We start from the raw sequence: 21,081 nt of genomic DNA, 5'->3' as shown, positions 1-21,081 counted from the left end.
CTTGTATAAAAGGTCTTGGCATGGGAAACTGGGAATAAACAACGAATAAGTTAAGCTACCATTTCTTCTACCATAGGGAGCAGGTGAGATACAATGAGGACCTGCAGCAGGCTAATGGTAACAATACATGCCTTTAGAAGAAACGTGGAATTTAGAAATTCTTCTAGTTCTTGATGTGGAGTCTCAGGGGAAACTCAGAAAAAGGCTGGATATAAGTTTAAAAGCCAAAGGCTCAGGGCTGGGTCTGAGACTCTAGCTGTGATGAGGGGCCATTAGAAGAGTCCAGACACTCCAGGATGGCATGGAGCAGAAAGAGAATCAGGTCTCAGAAATGACATGCTTTTAGAGCAGAGGCATAAAACAAAGACCTTAAGGAAGAATATAAGGAGATGCTCAGAGAGGAGAGCCGGGCAGAGAATTTCTAGAAAGAGACTCCAGAAGGGCGAGAAATACCAAAGAGGTCTAAAGGTAAAAGGCTGGAAATTGCATAGAGAATTTTGTCATATGATTTCATAGCTGGTCTCGAGCTGAGCCATCTATTGGTGGAAATGGAACAGTCCATTTCCCTGTATTGTAAAGGAAGGCAGCTGGCTTTTTTAAATTCCTTCTCAGCAGAGACTCTAAAAATGCAGAGAAAGAAAATCAATGCAGTAGGAAGTAGAGAAAAACATTAATGGCTTGACTGGGGTATAGTTAGGGATTAGGAGAAAGGCCAATAGAAAGGGAATGGTAGAAGACACAGGAGACACTTGTAGGAATGAGAAAAGGCATTCAGGCATCACCCTTTATCCATGGGTTTGTATTTTATTGCCTTAGTTATTCATGGCCAACTACCTGCAGCCCCCAAACTTCCAGAAATAAATAATGCATAGGTCTTTTTCAGTAAGTCTTATTAAAGCATCTTGTTCCATTCTGTTTTTGTTAATGCCTTTAGGGCCTACTTTTATTATGATTTTTAACTACGTGTAGGTATGTGTTTCTGCATGTCTCTGGTTTCCACATTCCCTAGAGTATGAGACAGTCCTGAGTTGCATGAAGTAGGTGCTCAGTACCAAACTCAGGGGCTCCATGAGAGCAGCAAATTCTTTTAACTGCTGAGCTGTCTCTGGCCCCTTCAGCTGCACCTAATTAACAACTCAATGCTGTCCTAGGGGTGCATAGAAAAAGCCCTAACACTCAGTTTCAGACATCCAGGGGATGTGTTCTGCAATGGAAGAGGTAGCAACTGTAATCATGACTGCAGGACCAATTTTAGTTGTCTGTCAGAATGGGGGCCACCATTCCTAGCTTTGCTGCACACAGAATCTGAACAGTATGAAGTTTTTGAGTCCAAAGAAAAGAAGAGGAAGGCTGTTGGGAAAGAATCTGAATGCCCCCCATACCATCTCTGTATTTAAAATTGTAGGAAACCTACATGCTCAGTAACACAGACGACAAGACTGCAAGACTCACAGTCCTTATACACCGTACATCTTACATCAAATACTATCTTGCGCGTGGTATTTCTTAGGCACAACATAATTCCAGGTGAGCCTCAGTCTGAGAAGACGTGCTAATTTGCCCTATTCTATTTTTTCACAGGCCATCACACCAACCTTGGAATATAGTTGGATAGCAAAGTTATGCAAAGAGTCCCTGAGTACTACAAGAGCTGGTCTACACAGAGAGTGTGCTCCTCTGACTTTGCATGGTGCATGCTTGTCTGATGATCCAAGGAGCTTACACTTCTGGGCTACCCTTGGAGCGTGCTCGACTGACTAACCATTGAGCATGCTCATCTGACTCACCATGGAGCATGCTCCCCCACCTATGCATAGAATGTGCTCTTGAGAACTTGCATCTATCTGCACACAGAGAAACAGATGTGCTTTCATTTTCCTAAGCAAAATAACAGGACGTATCATCATTCTTGAGGTCACAGTATTCATAACAGGAATGTGTGGAGAGTCACGTGAGATCTATTGGGAATCATGGTGTCTGGTTCAGTCCCTATCTTGAGGGAGATAAAATAATCTCAGTTCTCAAATGGTGTCAGTCACCGTAAGGACCCAATCCAAGAGGACTAAACGCTTCTGTAGCCCCTTATAATCTGAGCTTGAAAGGGGCCTCTACCTCTTCAGCCAGCTGGGCAGCTCACAGAAATTCTATCCTTGCAAACGGAGCTATAGGTACCAGAGAAGCAGCTCTTCCCTCTGATTAGTGGAACAGCTATGACAGAAATTGCCTTTTCCCAAAGACACAAAGTGACATATTAAAGGAGAAGCCTCTCTTTTGGTGCCATGGAGTCATTTAAAAATAAATGTAGAAACTCCAAAGAATGTCTGTTTAAGCACAGCTGTAATTCAGGGACACAAGACCATTCACTTCTGCCATCTCTCTGCTGGATTCACTTCTTGATCCTCAGATTATGTAGGAATCAAATCCAGTACTATCTTTACTTTCAAAGTCAGTTTTCCTGTTTTGCTGGTGACTACATGGTATGTTAGAGCCTTGTACTTATGCTTCAGTTTCCAAACCTAATTGTGATCATGGGCCGGTGAGGTCGAGGACTAGGTCATGAAAGCCCTCATAGCTTACCCACCTGGGTAAGCTTGCAGGAATGTTGCCAAATGAATGAGAGACTGATGAAAACTGGAGTACAGTAGTGGGTGGGTTGCTAAGCAGCCTGGTAAAGAGGATTACAAATTAGGTCCCATTAGTAGAAAAGGTGGGGTGGACAGTGAGAAAGACCACTGTTCTGGGCCAGCAAAACTGGGTCCTAGTCCCAGGACGGCTTGCTTGGCTTTACTCACTCAACAAATACTCCTCGAATTTCTAGGCATTTGACAGGCTCAGAATAAAACAACTTTTCTTCTCCCAAAACATACTGAAGGTGTCTAATTGGATCACAAGAGAGATGTGGGAAGACATTCCACCTTGGTAAGTAAACGTGGGGTATGTGCTGAGCAAGAGGCTTCTAAATCAAGTTGTTGTCCAGGAAAGCATTCTGAAGACTATTGCTTCATGCCTTGAGGGATACAAAGGGTCATTTGTAGACTGGTGGAAAAATTTGCCCACCACAGGGAACGGGACTAGTGTTTGAGTTATTCTGCATCATGAAATGTAGGAGGTGGCATTTGACAGCTGGTAGCATAGCCAGAGGTGAATCTAACCTAAGTTACGTTGCAAAGTAAAAATGCCATTGAGTCAGTACAATTTGCAGTTGAAGGTAGAAGTCTAGAGACAAGACAAAACTGGGTTTAAAGATAAGCTTTGACATATACCAGTCACGTGACAGTAATCACTTAAAAAACAAACAAACAAACAAACCAAAAAAAAAAAAAAACCACTCTTCAAGTTTAGTTTCCTTAGCACAGTGTTCTCCTGATTTGGTTATTTATGTCCAGCAACTCTTCTCAAATGAAATGCCTTAAGACAACACATATTTAGTAATTCTCAGGGTCATTATGAATTAAGAATGTGTTATGGCTTAAATGAGGCCCTTGCTTCAAGGGTCTATCACATGGCTGCAACCAAAGTCAACCATGGTTGTGGTGCTATCTCAAGACTCCGGAAGCTCATTTACAGATCTCTTGGCAGAGTTTGGTTCTTGCTGGCTGGTGACCAGAGGCTCTCTGGAGTTCTTTACTATGTGTTGCCCTCCTAAGGCAGTATATAGCTTCCTCAGAACCAGTGGAGATATGGTGTTGACTGGCAAGACAGAAAGGCCATTGAAGTGAATTCTGATCACTATGGCCCCATTCTGTTGGTCAGAGTTCACAAGCTAGCCTACCCTTCTCAGGTTGGCAGGGGTGGGTTGTTGGAGAGTAGGAGTGCATGGGAGGATGGGCATTTATACAAGAAAGAGAACACTAGGAAATCAAGCTGTGGGGATTCCATCTTTGATTTTGGTTTGCCTCTAATTTGTAGGCTAGACCTCCAGTCAATGTTAGAGCTATTGTTCTGCTGAATGGAGGGATGCTGAGCCAGAGGAGAAATGTTGAGCCAGAGGCAGAATGTACGGTGGGTGGAAGAGTAAATAAGGTTAAATAAATAACTAAGAGTAAATAATTTGGACAAGTCAAATTGCCTCCTGCCTCTGAGACACCATTTTGTCCTCAGCAAAATGTAAATACTTGGTCACAGGGGGGCAAATGAGGCAAAAAAAGTGCAAGCTTCAGTTTGTTTTCTGAGGGAGAAAACATAGCTCTCTCCAGCTTGCAGGGACAAACTGCTCTGGGCCTTTTCTGTTGTGTTGATTAGGAGTTTGTCAGTCTGGTATCTTCAAGGATTTTAGTATTTGGCCCCTTGGAGCCAAATATTAAAGAAATATATGAAATAATACGTAAATAATTAAGAATTACATGGCTGGGAAAAACACAACGAGAAAGCTGGTTTTGGGAGTCCTTTAAAGTATGTCTAAGGCTTTTTTAAAAACTACCTTTGCTTCTAAGGATCCCGTGGCGGGTGGGCTTAGCTGAGAGAAAATTGGCTATACGTGGGAAATTTCACGCTCCTGATATTAAAATGGTAATAAAATCTCATCCAGCTCCCAAGGCTTAGAGCAGAGGGGATGTTTATGGTGGAGGGGGTTCCCCAACACAGGTGCACCTCACAGGTTGTGAGGTTTCCAGCCCTACAGGGCAGCTGGGGTTATGGACTCTGTGGCCTCCTGCTAGGGCAGTTCCTTCACTTTGGGAGAAAACACTCTGTTGTCCAGCCCTGGCGCCAGGCAGCTTCACTCCAGGCTCCAATTGAATGGTGTCACACAAAGTGGGATTCACAGTCTGCGCTGGGGTGGTTTGCCCCAGGGAAGTAAACAGCTGGGGAAGACATTTCAGAGGGTGGCAGTGTCCTCCCAAAGGTTAGCCAGGGATTGGGGATAGAACTTGGGAGTCAGCCTTTCACAAAGGCATGCTTCTCAGCAGGAAATGTGGGTGGGGCGGAGCAGTCCCCTGATAGAGACAAAGCTTCTTTGAATCTTTATCAGAAGGCCTGGCCTCTTGTGAGAGGGGTACCTGGGACGCCAGGGCAGGGAGAAAACTCCAGTGTGTAATCTTATTACCCTCCCTCGCTCTGCCAAGCTAGAGCGCACAGTCGCTTACAGCCTACAGCTGCCCACGCACCGAGTGTCCCTCCAGCCCAGGAGGTCACCTGCTGCAGCGTCATTACCCATACTGGAGAGTCGTGGGTAGCCCAGGAGTACTTGGGACAGCCCAGACCAGATCTGGCCAACAGTCTCACCTTCCCGGGCTGGCTGCTCCACCAAACTAGAACAGTCTTAGGAAACCTAATGAGAACCAGTTGTAGTGGCCGCTGGCATACTTTCTCAGAGTCTCTGATTGGTCAGTGGCTGAGAGCTGTAGCCAATCAGCGCGGTTTTTGGGCCCGAATTGCGGACCAAAGGTCCGAGTGGGCATCTGGCGGGCACAGTGGCCTGCAGAAACTCGAGGTGTGGAGGGCAGAGCCAGGGAGGAATGAGCATGTCTTGGGACCCCACAGCCAGGCGCCATCACCGCCTATCGCTGCTCCTGGTGCTCGTGCTGCTGTCACGAGCCGGGGCTCTGTGTCCTGTGGAGCTCTTTCCTTACGGGGAGTTGTGGGGAGATCCGCTGCCACGGGAGGGCGACGTTGAAAGCTCCCCGGCTGTGAAGCTAGCAGTACCTCTACGCTTCTATGGTGACCAGTTCAGCAACCTCTATATAAGTCCAGCTCCCAGAGGTGCGTGGCTTGGTGTGGGGTTGTAGTTTCTTCCCAGGGTGTGGAGCAACTAACCTCAATGTTTAACTGTCATCGCCGGTGGGGACCGGGCTTAGCGGTGGCGCTGCAGCTTCTTGATCCCTACTGTGGAGGAATAAGGATCATTTCAAGGGAGAGTTGGAACTGTCCCCCTCTACTTCGACTTCCCAGGCAGGAAGATGAAGTTGAATCTGCTAGTGCGGTTTGTGTTTAGGGGCGGTGGGAGGCTGTGCACGCAGGCATAGCAATCTAATTAAGGACACGGCGCCCAAGGTGTGCAGTGGTGGAGAAAGATGAGCGGGTTCAAGAGTGGCCGCACCTGTGGGTCGCAGTGCACTTGAGCACTGTCGCCAAAGTTGAGTTTGTTACCCTGGATGTGTCTCAACCTGCAAAGAGGAGGGAGTCTTCTTGAGGGAGTAGAACTTCTTGAGGGAGTGGGGTGAATTCGACTGGTGGTTGCCCACCACCAGTTTGAGCGACCACCCCACCGTTTTGCCCTTTAAAAATGTTTATGTGGGGAGGGATTCATGTGCTACCTCATGCAGAGCAGAGAACAACCAGTTTTTTTTTTTTTTTTTTTTTTATCCCACCCTCTGTCGGGTCCTAAAACTCAAGTCATCAGGTTCGACAGCAGAGTGCCCTTACCTGCTGAACTGTCTCACCGCCCTGTGGTCTTATTGTAGGTGGGCACCAATGGCATCATCTCCACCCAGGACTTACCCAGGGAGACTTAATATGTCATTGATGATTTTCCTACTGACTTCCCAGCCATCGCCCCATTCCTGGCTGACATCCACTCTAGTCACAGCAGTGGCTGGATCCTGTATGGAGGACACCTCCTGGGCTGTGCTGAGTCTGGCTGCTTGCTACCTGTGCACAGGCTTCCTGCTGACCGGGTCCAGCTTCCCCACTACCCACTTCTTCCTGGCCACCTGGGAGCAAGTGGGCGCCTAGGAGGAGGACAAGCTTGGGGCTGCATGGTCTGGAGAGGTAAGCAAGGGGTACCCTGCTGAATAAACAGAAGGGTTGGGCTTGAACAGGAAACTAAGACATTGGCTAAGAGGCATTCCCTTGATTCTGCTCCTCAACACTATGAAAATCGCTTAGTAAAATGAGGGACTAAGGTGCAGATACCAAAGACTCTGAGGGAACTTAAGGCACTTTACAGGTTTTTTTTTCTTTTTTCTGGAATCACTTATAAGTACACAAATATTTCTAATGATATATTCATCAAAAAATTAAAAATTTGGGAAATTTAAAAAGGAACAACTTTTTTTTTTTGTATGAGCTGGGTGTGGTGTCACTCACCTTCAATCCCAGCAGAGTCAGAGAGGCAAACAGATCTCTGTGAGTTCTAGGCTAGCCTGGTCTACAAAGTGAGTTCCAGGACAAAATACAGAGATACCCTGTCTGGAGAAACCAAAAATAACCCGTAGGTTCGTGTGTACATTTCTAGTTATTTCTTTAATATTGTTGCCGTTGACAACAGTGGGTCCACAGTGCCCATATTATTGTTTCACTTGCTAGTTCTGCTGTTTAGTATGCTCTGGTCAGTGTATTTCTGTAACATTTATTACAACCGTATAAAATCTCACCCTTCCTTGTGGTCATTAATGTTGCTCCCGTGACATTTTTACTATAATCAATAGTATAAAACGCGTTATAAGTTTTTTATTTTATTCGTGTGTGTGTGTGTGTGTGTGTGTGTGTGTGTGTGTGTGTGTGTTTGTCTTTCTCTGTGTCTGCTTGTGTTGGTAGGGCCAGAAGAGGGCTTGGGCCCCCTGAAGCTGGAGTTGTTACATACAGGCAGTTGTGAACTGCTTGACTGACAATGGATACAGAGATTTGAGCTAGCATGCTGAAAGGACTACTAGGTGCTGAGCCACCTCTTCAAAGCCAACACTTTTTAAAGTGTCAAAACACTGCACAGCCTTAGCTGACATCACAGGAGAGTGAGCAAGCATGCCATGAACTTCTTAGTAAGTTCCTTGTAGCTTTCTCCACATTGCCTTTGTAACAGTTTACATACTTCTGTCTGCAGGAGCCTGCTTTGCAGTCTCCCTGGAGAAAACACCAACTCTGCTCTGGCTTTGGTCTTGGCAACATGTGAAGCAGGTATGGGTGGGTGAGGGTAAATGGCCTCATTCCTCCTGTAGGTAGAGACAGAGTCCTCTTGTGAAATTCCACCTGGGTGTAAAATGCCATAGACCTGGAGCAAATCTGTGTTTGCTTCTCCCCTAGTGCCTCTGAGCTACAGAAGTGATGTCTTCCCTAAGAGCTTGCCCATTGTTCCTGTGTTTGTTCTGTGAACTTAAAGGAAGAGACATGTTTTCCTAAAACCTGCACCAGCAGAGATGGAGAAATTGTTTTAAGTTTCAGTTTCTTACTTGACAGGTTAACATCCAGTTTTGTTTACTGACTAGCCTTGTAATGCCTTGGGTTTGACATCTCAATTACAGTTCAACCTTCAACTCAAACACTGCCTCCTTGGCACAGGCCAGCCAGCTAGAGGGCTAGAGAAGACAGTCCCCACTGTTAAGTTTTATTCGCTCAGTCATTCATTCATACATTCTTTTTAAAACGTTTATCTAATATCATGTATAACAAGCTTATAGTGGAAAAAAATAAACTTTTCTAATACAAGCAACTAGGTCGCCAATTCTAATATTTATATTTTCTTACAGTCTTTGTAAAACTTTTTAATTTATGAGTGAGAGTGTGGGTGTGCATGCACATGTGTGCATATGCATGTGTGAACCAGAGGTCAACTTTAAATGTCTTTGCTTGGGAGACATCTTGTCTTTCTACTCAGGGTCTCCCTGGGACCTGGGGCTCCCCAGTTAGGCTAGGCTTGCTGGCCAGTGAGCCCTAGGGATCTGTTTGTTTTTCTCTCCAGGGCAGAGATTACAAGTGTGCTGCCACGTCTTGCTTTTGATCTGGGTGCTGCCATTCAAATCAGGACTTCATGCACACACAGCAAGCACTTCATAGGCTGTGCTACCTTCCCAGCTTCTCCTGTAATGTTAAAAAAAATCTATGTCACAGGGTTAGGTTTAGGAGCTAGGGTTTAGGGTTAGGAGTAAGGGGTTAGGGTTAGGGTTATATATGCTGAGAGTCATATATATCATATATAATCTCTATCTGAACATAGTTGATATTTGTTAATTCAGAAACTACTTTTACACATTTTCCTTATATCGGCACTGAAATAGACATAGAGTCTAAGCGGAATGCTCTTACTCTGAATGGCCTCTCTTACATTTAGTAGGAACACTATTGATAACCTTTTGTTGTGGTAATATGGTAGACTCTCCAGCTAGAGCTTCCTTCTAACCCATCTTGATTCAGGGATTCCATTAGGGTAGGTTTCAGTGAGCAAGCAGTTTCTCCAGGATAGAAGGCAGAGCATGTATCAGCCTGTGCGCTGGAGGTTAATGTACTAGGGGCATGGCAGGCACAGTGTCTTTCAGAAGAGCAGGGTTCTGATATCTGATGCAGGAGCACTCAAGGGTAGAGACGTTGTCCCCTCTGAGGACTGCAGTTGGTTCCTGGAAGTAGGCAGCCTTGAACGATTTGAAGTGGGGAGTCTGACGTTTATGTTGTTCCTTTTGTTTTGCTTTTGATCCCCCCCACCCCCCATGCATCTCAGGTTGGCCTCAAACCTCATAATGGAGGATGGTCTTGAATCTCTGATCCTTTTGACCTGACTGACCTGTGCTGAGATAGTGGGTGTGCAGCATCACACCCTACCCATTTGATGGGAACTGAACCGAGAGTGCAGGCTGACCAGGCACTCTACTAGCTGAGCCACAGTCTTTCTGGTGACCTTAGTTAGTAAGGGTCGAAGGGCAAACTACTTAGACAACTGTTAAATAGTCTGTTTGTTCACACCATCAGACTTCTCTTTAAATTTTTAAAATTGTGTTTATGCACATGGGTCATATGCCTACACATGGTTGCATGCAGTGCCCATGGAATACCCTGGACCCGAGTACCTGCAGTTGTGAGCTGTCATGTGAGTGCTGGGAAATGAACATGGGTCCTCTGGAAGAAGAGCCAATGATCTCAACCAGGGAGCCATCCCTCTGCCCCCCTCTCCTTACCTTCTTGCAGGAGTGTTTTATACTGTCTTCTCGACACAGTCCCACAGGATAAGTACAGTTATAACTGTTTATATCACAGAAGAGAAAATAATTTCCAAATCTGCCTTAAGTGAGGCAAAGTCACCTTAGAAGACATACTTTTCCCCTTTCTTACACTTTTCATGCAAGACCCATTTTCTGTACACGAATCATATAAGTAGTTACAGTAACAATCGCTGTGCTTTTTCTGAAGACATCTAATAAATAAGGTTAGTGTTTTAGTGTTCATTGTGGCTTTGGTGCTGGGAGAGTTCTTGGAGCCATATTCAGAGGAAGTGTGAACTGGAGTGAAGTTGCTGTGAAGGATGCTTCTGATGATAACCTCACGATGAAATTACTGTTCTGCTGCTCCCAAGGAAAATTCAGCTGAATTAGCTAGCCACTTGCAACAGAAAAAACAAACAAACAAACAAACAAAAATTAGAGCAAGAAGCATTTGCACTGAGGCTCCGGGGTCTTGAGGCTGCGGTGGGTCCCAAGTGTTTTAGTGTTTATTTGACATGAAGGTTGCAGCCCCAGAGAGATGAGTTTACTACTTAGGATTCTCATTTCATTAGCAACATTTCATTAGAAACAGTCTTTGACAGTTTCCTTTTGGTGTCCGTGCATGCGGTACCTGTGTCTCTGTGTGTGCCTGCGCATGTGTGAGCATGTGCAGGCACACACAGACATTCATGCATGGCTCACAATTGTGTGGAGATGCATGTGTGTGCAGACCAGAGAAGAACTTTGAGTGTCATTCCTTAGGAACTATCCACCTTTTAAAAATTATTTATTTGTTCTGCCTACGTGTGCATGCTTTGACACTGTGGTAGTCAGAACACAAATTCAGAGTCAGCTCTCTGCTAATCCCCCTTGATGGGGTCTGGGAATTGAGCTCTGGTCATCAGGCTTCAGAAGTATGTGCCTTTAACCTGCTGAGCACTCTATCCAGCTCCCTTTCAAATCATTTCCAGGCACACCTCCCCCTGACCCAGTACTCAGCAGCTAAGCCAGGATTGATTGCTGGGTGACGAGGCTCTCGGAGTTGCCTTCCTTCTTATGGGACTACAGATCTGGGACTGACAGACACCATGACTGTTTTTGTTCAGTGTGTATTCATTCTAGGGATCAAACTCAGGTGCTTATGCTTGAATAGCCACTCCTCACACTGAACCATATTCCCAGCTCTTCCTTCAATTTTGCAGTTCTGGGACTTGAACACAAGTCCTCATGAAGGTTAGCTAAGTAAGTCCTTCATGAATGAGCAACACCCATAGGCACAGTAATTCTTTCATTACACCTTCCAGGTACTTGTGAAGTCAGGAACAAGGCAGAAAACACTTGCAGCAGTGGTCTTGGAAGACACAAGCCCTCGGTCTTCATTTTCTAAGCTGTAGATTGACATGGTAGTGCTGACTTTTTAGGGTTGTCATGAGAATTAACCAAGGCGATGTGTTGTTCCTGCCATGTAACGATCTTGTGGTAGAACTCCTTTATGTAAGGACTTGGTTGCTTTATTTCATTTTATTCTCTCTCTGTGTGTGCATGTATGTGTACGTATATGTTTACATGCTACATGTGAATATGTATGTCTATGTATGGTGTGTGTGTATGTAAATAATCTATGTTTATGCTGTATATGAAATTGTGTGTCTGCATGTTCATGATGTGTATGTATGTCTGCATTTGCGCATTATGTGTGTGTTTGTATGTGTTTGTGTGTGATGTGTGTGTCTGTGTATGGTATGTGTGTATGATGTGTGTATGTGCATGATGTGTGTGCTTGTGTGTGTCTGTATGGTGTGTTTATATGCATATGGTGTGTGCATGTTGTGTGTGAGTATGTGGTGTTTGTATGGTATGTGAATACTGCATTGAGGCCACTTGTGTGTGCATGATATTTATGTGGGGTGTGTGTATGGTATGTGTGTAGGACATGTATGGTATGTGTTTTTGTATGATTTATGTGTGCACGTAGCAGGGTGCACATGCAGAGATTGGGAGGAGATCCTCCCAGTACCAGTTCTCTCCTTTTACATGGGTTCCTGAAACTGAACTCGGATTTCAAGGCAAGGGATTTATTTACCTTTCGAGCCTTCTCTGGACCTCTTTATAAGTACTTTTTAAATGGAGGGTTTTCCAAATTACTGTTTTGGGTTTTTTCCCCTTTGTTTTTCTTATCTTTTTCTAGGGGAATTTGGTGGGGAAAATTCTGTAGCTTTCTTGTTTTTTAACTTTTCCAAACATCCATATTGTTCTTCAGATATTGCCATAGGCTGAATGGGCTTCAGGACTTGTTCCATTCGATGACGTTTTGAGCACAAGATGTGTTTTCAGTTACTCCTGTGGAAGGCTCTTCTGAATACTTTGAAGACCCTGGGATTGAACTCTTGCTTTGATAGATTTTATTTTATTTTTGAGGTAGATTTTGGCACATACCAATCTCCTTTGCCTGGAAGATTCTGTGATCTCTACATAGTTTTCTTACATCTGTTATAGTAATTTTAATATTAGTCACTGGAAATGATATCAGAGGAATAATATCTTTACTGCTCTCTTCATTCCCTCCAGGATGTTCACTTTGGGTGTGACAGAGTGTTCTACCTGGCATGCAAGAATGGCATGGTGCAACTGCATTACTAAAATGAACAAATGTACATTTAGTTAATCTGAGATTTCTTAAACTGTCACTTCATAGAGCAAAGAGGTTATGGCCGGAAGATCTGAGTAATGATGGGTACCGTTTTTTGTTGTTGTTGCTGTTGTTAGGGTTGTTGTTGTCCTCATCGTGGTCGTTGTTGCTCTGTGTGTTTTTGGTGTCAGGGGAAGGCTGTTGTGTTCTCACTGGGGAGGAGGGTGTTATCTAGAACTGAGTTAGATAGTATGTCGAAGGTTTTTGTTGATGAGGAATTTCCTTTGGGTTGGAAGGACCACAGGAATGGAAACTGAGTGTGAGTGGTAGGAGAGCTTGCCCTAGTCTGGGCTGCATCCTGGGAGAGGGATGGGAGCGTGGAAGTTGCTTCAGAAAAGGATGGAAACATTGTATCTGTAGCCAGGAAGCAGAGAAAGATGGGTGTTGCTTCTAAGCTTCCTTTCTTCTTTGTATGCAATGCAAGCCTGAGCCCAGGGAATGGTGGTGTCTATATTTAGGGTGGGTCTTCCCTCCTTAATTAATCTAATCAAGATACTTTATCAGAGACATGCCTGGTGACTGTTTCCTGGATTGTTATAGATAGCATCAGATTGACAGCTAATAGTATGCATCACAGCTGGTCCCTGGATGCTTTAACATGGAATGGTGTGTGTTGAGTTGGTTCAGAGGTGACAGTTGTTGATCAAGAACTTTGGATTTAGCTGGAGCTTTTAATTTATGGAGCTAGAGTCCACAGGAACAGTACGTGTGTAATTTACCACATGTCAGTGAAGACAGCGAGGATAGAGAATAACTAGATATATGAAAATGGGTTGAAGAAAACTGCTTAGGTGTCCTTGAAGACTACATATGAAGGAGGATACACTATGCCATCGTGAAAGCATTAGGCATTCTCTTAACTCTGCAGTACAGGGGTGAATTTGGAATACCCCAAGCACATCAGTGTCCCCATGGGAATGGGGAAAAAGTAACATACAACCAAACATCGGAGGCCAGAATCAGTGGCCTTACACTTTCAGAGAATGTATCCTTAAGGAAGACTGAGCATTGAACTTTGTCCCCCCAGGAAGGAATCACCTCATTTCTTATTTTGTTATCATTTTGGTAAGGCTGAATAGTCAAATCCCTTGTTGTAAAGATATCATTCTGCTGGTTGATGTTTTACCCTTGTTGGATGGTATGTTTGAGAAGCCTTCTGGTTTTCTGTCTGAACAGGAAACTGGAGACCTTGCAGTTGGGCAACACTGACCTGATCCTCTTTGTACTGCTCCCCAACCTGTGGAGAGATCCTCTCCTAGCTGGCACTCTCTCTTTCTCTTTGGGGAGGTTGGGAGGCCATGACTCTTGTACAGGTTTTGGCAGCAACTGAGGGCTTACCTTCAGAACCAGTGTGGAGGACTCTTGGAAAACTTGTCTCTGGGAATGTGAGGGCCTTTCCCTTTGGAAAAGAGTCAGACAGAGGGGATCTCTAAGGAGAGGCTCTTCAGGGCCTATGAAGTGGCCTCTTAGTAATTCTGTGTGGAATTCTGTAGCCCTGACAAGGGGTTCATGTGTGGCAGATTTCAAGCAGCTCAACTCTTCCGGAATGTACTTTGGAATCATAAACTATATTAAAAGGAAGTTTTTGTTGTTTTCTCCCCTGTTACTTGCCTCTTTTAGTGGGGATGAGGAAATTAAAAACTCACCATCTGAAGTGAGTGCTTCGCCAAAAGGTGACACAGAAAAGACATAGAGCAAATAAGGCACTACATGTGCAGATCTCCAGGTTAAAAGTCAGGATCTCCCATCACAGCCTCCTCACTTCTCCCCAGACCTCCTCCCCACTGCCTTCTGATCTCCACATGTAGACATCCCTTATCATATGGAATTTCTCTATATTTAGAGCCTTGGTTCTCCCTTATCTTGTGAAGTTGATTGTGGCCACCATACCAGGAGCTTCCACAGTTGGTTATTTAAGGATGAGATTATTAGTTCGGCTTTTTATCTCCTACTTGAACTTTATTGTGACTGAAATAAAGCTTTGGCAGCCTCTGGCCCTACCCTGACTGATGATGGATGACGCATGTTCTTCATGTACCTGAGTTGGAAACTTAGAGGTTTTGACCTTTCTGGGGGAGGGTCAAGCCCCACAGATGACATACTTGAGGACTACAGCTGCAACAAATGTAGAATGTGGGGACTGAATTCATGAACTTTTTTTTTGAAAAACAAGGAAGGTAAGCAGACTCTTCCATTTAGATAATACAGAGGAGCTACAGAGTTTTTTTTCTTGAAACCATATTAATATCTGCATTTCTTTGTCTTATTACCCAAACCTCAAAGCTGTACTTTAGCATTACGTGTCAGAAAGGTAAAAGTAACATTTGAGATGTTCTAGAACAAGGCAGAAAAAAACACAAGGACACATTCGTTCCTTGTATTCAGTTTTGAGGTTCTTGCTGTGTCAGTTTGTCTTGTTTAGCAAAATGAAGAGGTAATGATACCAATAAGTGATTTCTTTTTCTTCTTGTCAACAACCTTCTTTATAAAGCGAGTATTCGTAAGAGAAATGTCTCCCCAGTTCCCTATTAAATTGTAAAGCATATTTGATCTAGTGAGAGAAGCCAACTACAGAGTCTAAGACAGTGGAGCATCCCTTAACTAATTCTTTGGTGGAAGAAGGTGGTAATGGCAGAAAAGGTCCCTTTGAAACTCAGTAAATGAAATATCAGGGAGTAATTGCACAGTCACCCTGGTGTTAATTCAGACTCCAACTCTCATCTAGGTCTGCTTTGGCTCCCACAGTGTTTATCTTCATTCATTGGCTGCCACTGTGATGCTACCCTACCCCACTCTGATGTCCTGAACACTCTCCTTTTTCTGTGGCCTCTGCCACCATGCCTGTCCCCAGTCACTCTCCTAAAATTCCAGTCCAGGCTGTTTCTCTCTCCTATAATTTAGGCTCTTGGGGCATAGTTTTTTGGCTCTGTCCTGACTGCAGCATCAAACATAATGTGGTTTAGCGGGTAGCCAACCCCAATGAATTAATATTCAGATGGGTTAGTGAGTGGAGGCCAAAGCCAAACCAGACAACCAACAGGAGCCAAATACATACTGGAAAACCAACATAGTGGGTGCTGAAGGATGGAAGGGGTTCCGCAGGGAATCACAGTCCTCAACCCCCAGGAGGCAGTGCTTGCTGGTAGGGATTTTCTTGGGGCAGGGAAATATGGACACAGCATCAAAGCACTTAGTAGGAGTGGGGACCCTTAAACACTGTGTAGAGGGCTTAGTGGAGCTGAGCCTGGGAAGGGAGATTGGGTCAGAGCAGGTGTCCTGGAATGGCTTGTTTGGTAGAGTTCAGATGACTGTCTATTGCAGGGGATGAGCTGTTGGGTCTGCCTGGCTTCCACCATTAATCTTTGCCTGACCTTAAGCAAGCCCCTGGGTCTCTTTCTTCATCTGCAATGTGACAAGATAGTTCTGGTTGTAAAGAGATTGAAAAGGAAAGGGAGTTTGGCTGTGAAATCAGTAAGGATGCCTTTTGATCAGCTGCTTCCTTACTGAGTGTTGCCTGCAGTAGGCAATGGGTGGATGCATAGATGGATGGATCCATGTCTTGCTGGATGCACGGATGTTGGATTCATGGATGGATGGATGGATGCATTGCTGACTGGCTGGATGCATGCTGGATGGATGCATAGATGGATGGATAGATGCATGCTGGATGGATGCATAGATGGATGGATAGATGCATGCTGGATGGATGCATAGATGGATGGATGCATGGCTTGCTGGATGCATGCTGGATGGATGCATAGATGGATGGATGTATGGATGTTGGATGCATGGATGGATAGATGGATGCATGGCTTGCTGGATGCATGTGTGGGTGCATGCATGGGTGCTAATATGATATATGGATGTGAAAGCCATTCAGACACAAAATAAAAACTGAGGGTATAGGAATGAGCAAGTCAATTTTGGCCCTTGTCCAGAACTCTCAAAGAGTATGGACTGGAGATGTTTACAACCTTACCACTTTTAAATACACTGTTATAATGTTATTTGTTGAGAATTTCATACATTGATACAGTATATTTCAGTATATCCACTTGAATAATCCCTTGAATACAGAGAAGCCTACTCATGAGTGAGGGGCCACTACTGCAGTATGGTCCACTCACTAGGGACCATACCCCTAAAGAAAACCCTCCCCTAGCAGTTCTCAAGTGACAGAATCTTCTCAGCTGCAGGCAGGGGCTTCAGTGCCCTACCACATCCGTGTGGGAATGTTGAGTGGTTTGCTCTTCTGCTGGACACCAACTGCACTGAGTTTGTAAGTTCAACGACCATATCATGAGAACATGTCATTGTTTTGATCCAACTCCTTCCGACCTTTGGCTCTTAAACTCTTTCCACCTCTTTTCTTTCCAATATTCCCTGAGCCTTGAGGTAACTTGATACGGTGGGAGCTTCTGTGGCTGAGCTCTCCACAGAGAGTTCATTCTCAATACTCTGACTAGTTACGAATGTGTATTAACTACCATCCACTGTATGAAGATGCTCCCCCAATGACCACCGAGAGCTGTGTTAATCTTTGAGCTTGTAACTGGTATAGTTTGATACTATATATCCATTTAAGAAAATAGTAGTTATGGTTCACTCCCAGGGCTTATGAGCCTCTCTGCCATGGTTTCCTGACCAGATTTACAATGCCAGGCAAAAGTTTCCTCTTCTAGTGCAGACCTTGAATCCACCCAGAAAATGATTGGTCATCCTCAATGCATTCCTGCCATTTATGGAGCACCCATGAGTACATCTTGCCAGGGCTTTTGTTATGTAGCCCTGAGTAGTCACAGTGGAGTGAGAATAGTCTGCATAGCAACTTCTAGCATCATAAAGCTAGCAGGGGTGGAAGCTTCCTGCTAAGTACTGTGCAGGCAGGTCTGTGTGATTTCTTCAAGTTCTTTGACCTACTTGTGTGGTGTCATCAGCTATAGGATCTTACCATCACATTCTGATGGGTAGCCCTGAGCAATGAGAATTGACAACTCTGGTATCATCTCTGTGACATCCTCGACCAACAACTTGAGAGCAAGGTGTCCTACATCTAGCTCTGGACTTTTTGAGAACTTGTAGCCAATGGAAGGAGAATTACCCACCTTGTAACGTTCATTGTAAGTTGGCAAGTAGCTTTTCATATGGCTTTTGTATTTTAATGTTCATGGACGTTTTACCTACTTGTATGTCTGTGTGAGGCTGTCAGAAGTCCTGCAACTGAAGTTACAAGCAGGGGTGAGTTACCATGGGCGAGTAGGTGCTGGGAATTGAACCCAGGACCTCTGGAAGAGCAGCCTGTGCCCTTAACTGTCCGTCTCTCTGGCCCTTCATATGGCTTTTTCAAATATCCTTAGTGTTAGTTAGTTCTTCTTCATCCTCTTCCCTGCAATCCTAAAGATTTTAAACCAGTGTTTCATTTATGCATTATTTAACTATTGATCTAAATTGGTAGAAAAGATTAAAAAAAACACATGGTTTACAAAATTATATTTGTAATTTGAAGACGGAATTCTAAAGGCGATTATGTTCAAAACCAACATGGGGAAATCCTAAAAAGGATCTGGCCTCCGCCCCCTTGTTGGAACACCTTACCTGTGTTCTGATTTTCTTCTTTTGTTTATTTCTTTGTTTATGGGTGTCTGCAATTCCTTTTTGTCCACAGCTGAACACTTTCCAGGCCGTTCTGGCATCCGATGAATGTGATTCCTATGCCCTCTTTCTCTATCCTCCCAATGGTCTTCAGTTTTTGGAACTCACCCCAAAGAATCCTACAGTGTCCAGCCGCAGCTTCCTGCTAAGGTGGGATTCTGCCAAGGGGAAGCAGATGATGTGAAGAGAAAAGCCCTGTATTTCAGCCTGACTAACAGTGAGCAGTCGGTGAAGAATCTCTACCAGTGAGTAATGTGGAGTGTGTGACTGTGCTATGCACTGGAAGGACATTTGGGAGGGACACTATCTCTAGTGGCCAGAAACCATTTGATAATAACCTCTGGTGGCTTCTAAGAAAGGCACTGGTTGAAAACCAAGAGCTAAGCTGGACCTCTGGAGCTTCAGGCTGTCCAAGATTTAAAAGATTCTTTCTTTTTCCTGCACTATCTGTCAGGCATAGAAACCAGAACCAGCAGTGATTATATGTTTTTGCAGAACTACTGGGGCTTGCTGTGAAAAACATTGTTCTTGGGGCTACATAAAAATATCCAGTCATAACTAACTGCCTCAGTGGACGCTTTTCTGGAGAGGAGGCATCATGATTCAGTCTTTCAAACAGGTATTGTTAAGGATTAAATTATGAGTTCTATAATGGAGGGGGGAGGTAGATGAGGATTTTAGTCGTCTCAGGGTTCTCCTGGCACCATCACCAGAAATCATGCTGACTGGTTTACCCACAGCGTTACCAGAGACAAATCCATTTCTTAGTTTCCCCAGTGGGTTATTCTGCTAGTGCTGCAATAGGCTATTCCGCAGATATCTGTCCAGTTGGTGCTCCTAAGAGACTATAGACTTCAGGTGGGCTCTTTTGTCTTTGTATTTTGCAATACTAGCTTAGCCCACAGTAGTTACTTTGTGGCTTCCCATAGTTGCTTCTCAGTCAAACTAGATCATGGGCAGATAGAGTGACAGAGCAAAAATGTGCCGATCACTTTATCTGCAGAGCATTGTGATAAAACCCTTGCAGATATTATCTTAATTAAAACTCTCTCAACTTATAGGCAGTAAGTATAACTATCTTCCCAGTTTTACCAATAGTCTTACCGAAATTATGAAAGGTGCTTATGTCAGAGTCAAATGGCCTAGCCATAGTCAATACAGCTCTGACGTATGGATACAGGGGTGATCTCTTATGCAGAGTAGATAGGGTGTTTCTTACTTGGATTTCATGTTACCTGGTTGTGTGTATTTTGGTTCATTTTATCAGTCACTCTGGTTACAGCTCACTCTGCCCCTCTCCTGCAATTTTGATATTTCTGGAAAGCATCAAAGGAGACAGTGAAGAACCAGAGTGAATGGATGACAGTGGTTGTGTGTGTGTGTGTGTAAGCGCGCGTGCGCGTGTGTGCATGTGCATGCATGTGTGTGTGAGCACGTGTATGAAGGCCTTTATGGCTCTAGTAGGGAAACACAACTTTCTCCTCACATGCTTTTTGCACACACATGAACAAGCACAGACACACGGGCACACACATGCACATGCACAGCAACTTCTTATGGCTATGCAGGTACCAATTCTCATTCTAATACTCTGTGATTCTTGGTCCTTCCCAGATCCTGTTGGTGTCCAGGGGCTTTGCCTTTAAAAATCATAGTATTTCAAGCACTCAGCCTTATTTCCAAGGGTTCTACATACAAGTGTCCCCTCCTGTTCTGTGATCCGTACCGGGTCTTGGTCTCCATCTCACCCTAGTCTGTGTAGTCTAGACTCTAGAACAGACTTAGCAGTTGGCCTCTATCCTTTCTCCTCTAACCTCTTACCCTCTAGCTTAAAGACTCTCTCTCCCCAGGTTGTACCTAGAGCCCCTTGGAAGGAGGGCTGAGTGCTTGAAATACTACAATTTTTAAGACACAGGCGTGTGCCAGAAAGGAGCAGCGTGAGACATGACCAGAGTGATTGACAAATTTGGTGTGCCTCACGCTTAATAAAATGAGACAAACTACAGACAATGGAATAACATAAAATTCAAGTCAGAATTATCCTACCACTACTCTGAGTGACAACTCTGCTACCTCCCCTTTCAGCGTGGGCTTTGCCTCCCATTCAGTGTTTCCATACTTAACACTGTCTCCTAGGCTTCTTTCCTCCAGATTCTGTCAGTATCCTTGTCTTACGGGTTGAAACATTGCATCACACATGCCCAGCATTGAGGACAACATTTGTACACTAAAGTAGCTCAGGATCATGGTCCTAGCTCCCTCTGGATGCTTTGCTGTACCTCTCCAAGTAGAAGAACATTTTCCTAGTCCTGGAATCTCTTCCTCCAACAGAGGTCATACATTATTCATGTTTGCAGGCCTCTTCTGAAACATATGCATATTCAGGTAGGGAAGAGAGTAGTTCCTGGGAAGGGATTAGTCACAGGTAGGCCAGCATGTCTGTTCTGTTTTGTGATACAGTTTTTCTTTCTAGGAGACAAATTCTATCTGTGAGCATTCATAAACGACCTCAGTGTGGAGGGTAAATTAACTGTTTAGATTCCCACCAGGCGCTGTGGCAAACGCCAGGATATTGATTTATGTCTCATTAGAAGGCATTTATTTAGATCCACTCTTGCATGATTTGTATTTTCTTACTCTTTGAAGCTTTGAAGCTGTCCACTTCCAAACTCAAGAGGTTTCCCAGCTGCAATACCCTGCTGTGGGATGGGCTGGGGCTCCAGGGTCTCTTCTTACTGATTGGGTTCAGTTTTTAAAATTACATTACTGTGTGGGAGTTGGGGGTTGGAGGCAGCTGGTGGGGAGGTGTCTGGGTCAGAATCCAGTTTGTCAGAGTTTGTGCTCTCCCCCTACCACGTGGATTCTGGGTATAGCTCTAAGCTCTTGTAGGTAAGT

The 21,081-nt window shown here is 44.4% G+C and overlaps 1 protein-coding gene and 1 pseudogene across 1 annotated transcript; one reads left to right on the top strand and one right to left on the bottom strand.

Annotated features, from left to right (window-relative positions):
- LOC148006206 (polyubiquitin-C-like) overlaps positions 1-21,081 on the bottom strand; it is a 1,402,189-nt pseudogene that overhangs the window by 1,367,378 nt on the left and 13,730 nt on the right.
- Positions 5,409-8,363, top strand: LOC148006208 (nidogen-2-like). Its single transcript, XM_087659616.1, has 4 exons — positions 5,409-5,700; positions 6,487-6,708; positions 7,760-7,833; positions 7,960-8,363. Exons 1-4 carry the CDS (start codon positions 5,457-5,459, stop codon positions 7,966-7,968), a joined length of 549 nt encoding a protein of 182 aa, XP_087515742.1. The 5' UTR covers positions 5,409-5,456; the 3' UTR covers positions 7,969-8,363.

Source organism: Rattus norvegicus, chromosome 4 (genome assembly GCF_021556685.1).
Source record: "Rattus norvegicus strain SHRSP/BbbUtx chromosome 4, alternate assembly SHRSP_T2T, whole genome shotgun sequence".
Taxonomy (NCBI): Eukaryota; Metazoa; Chordata; class Mammalia; order Rodentia; family Muridae; genus Rattus; species Rattus norvegicus.
This window is presented reverse-complemented; position numbering and strand designations above follow the sequence as displayed.

Bases quoted from the DNA above. Each gene is read 5' to 3' on its own strand.
- LOC148006208 (XM_087659616.1), top strand. From the start codon at position 5,457: ATGAGCATGTCTTGGGACCCCACAGCCAGGCGCCATCACCGCCTATCG. The intron at 5,701-6,486 runs GTGCGTGGCTTG...CTGACTTCCCAG, and splicing joins TATAAGTCCAGCTCCCAGAG to CCATCGCCCCATTCCTGGCT. The intron at 6,709-7,759 runs GTAAGCAAGGGG...TTCTGTCTGCAG, and splicing joins GGGCTGCATGGTCTGGAGAG to GAGCCTGCTTTGCAGTCTCC.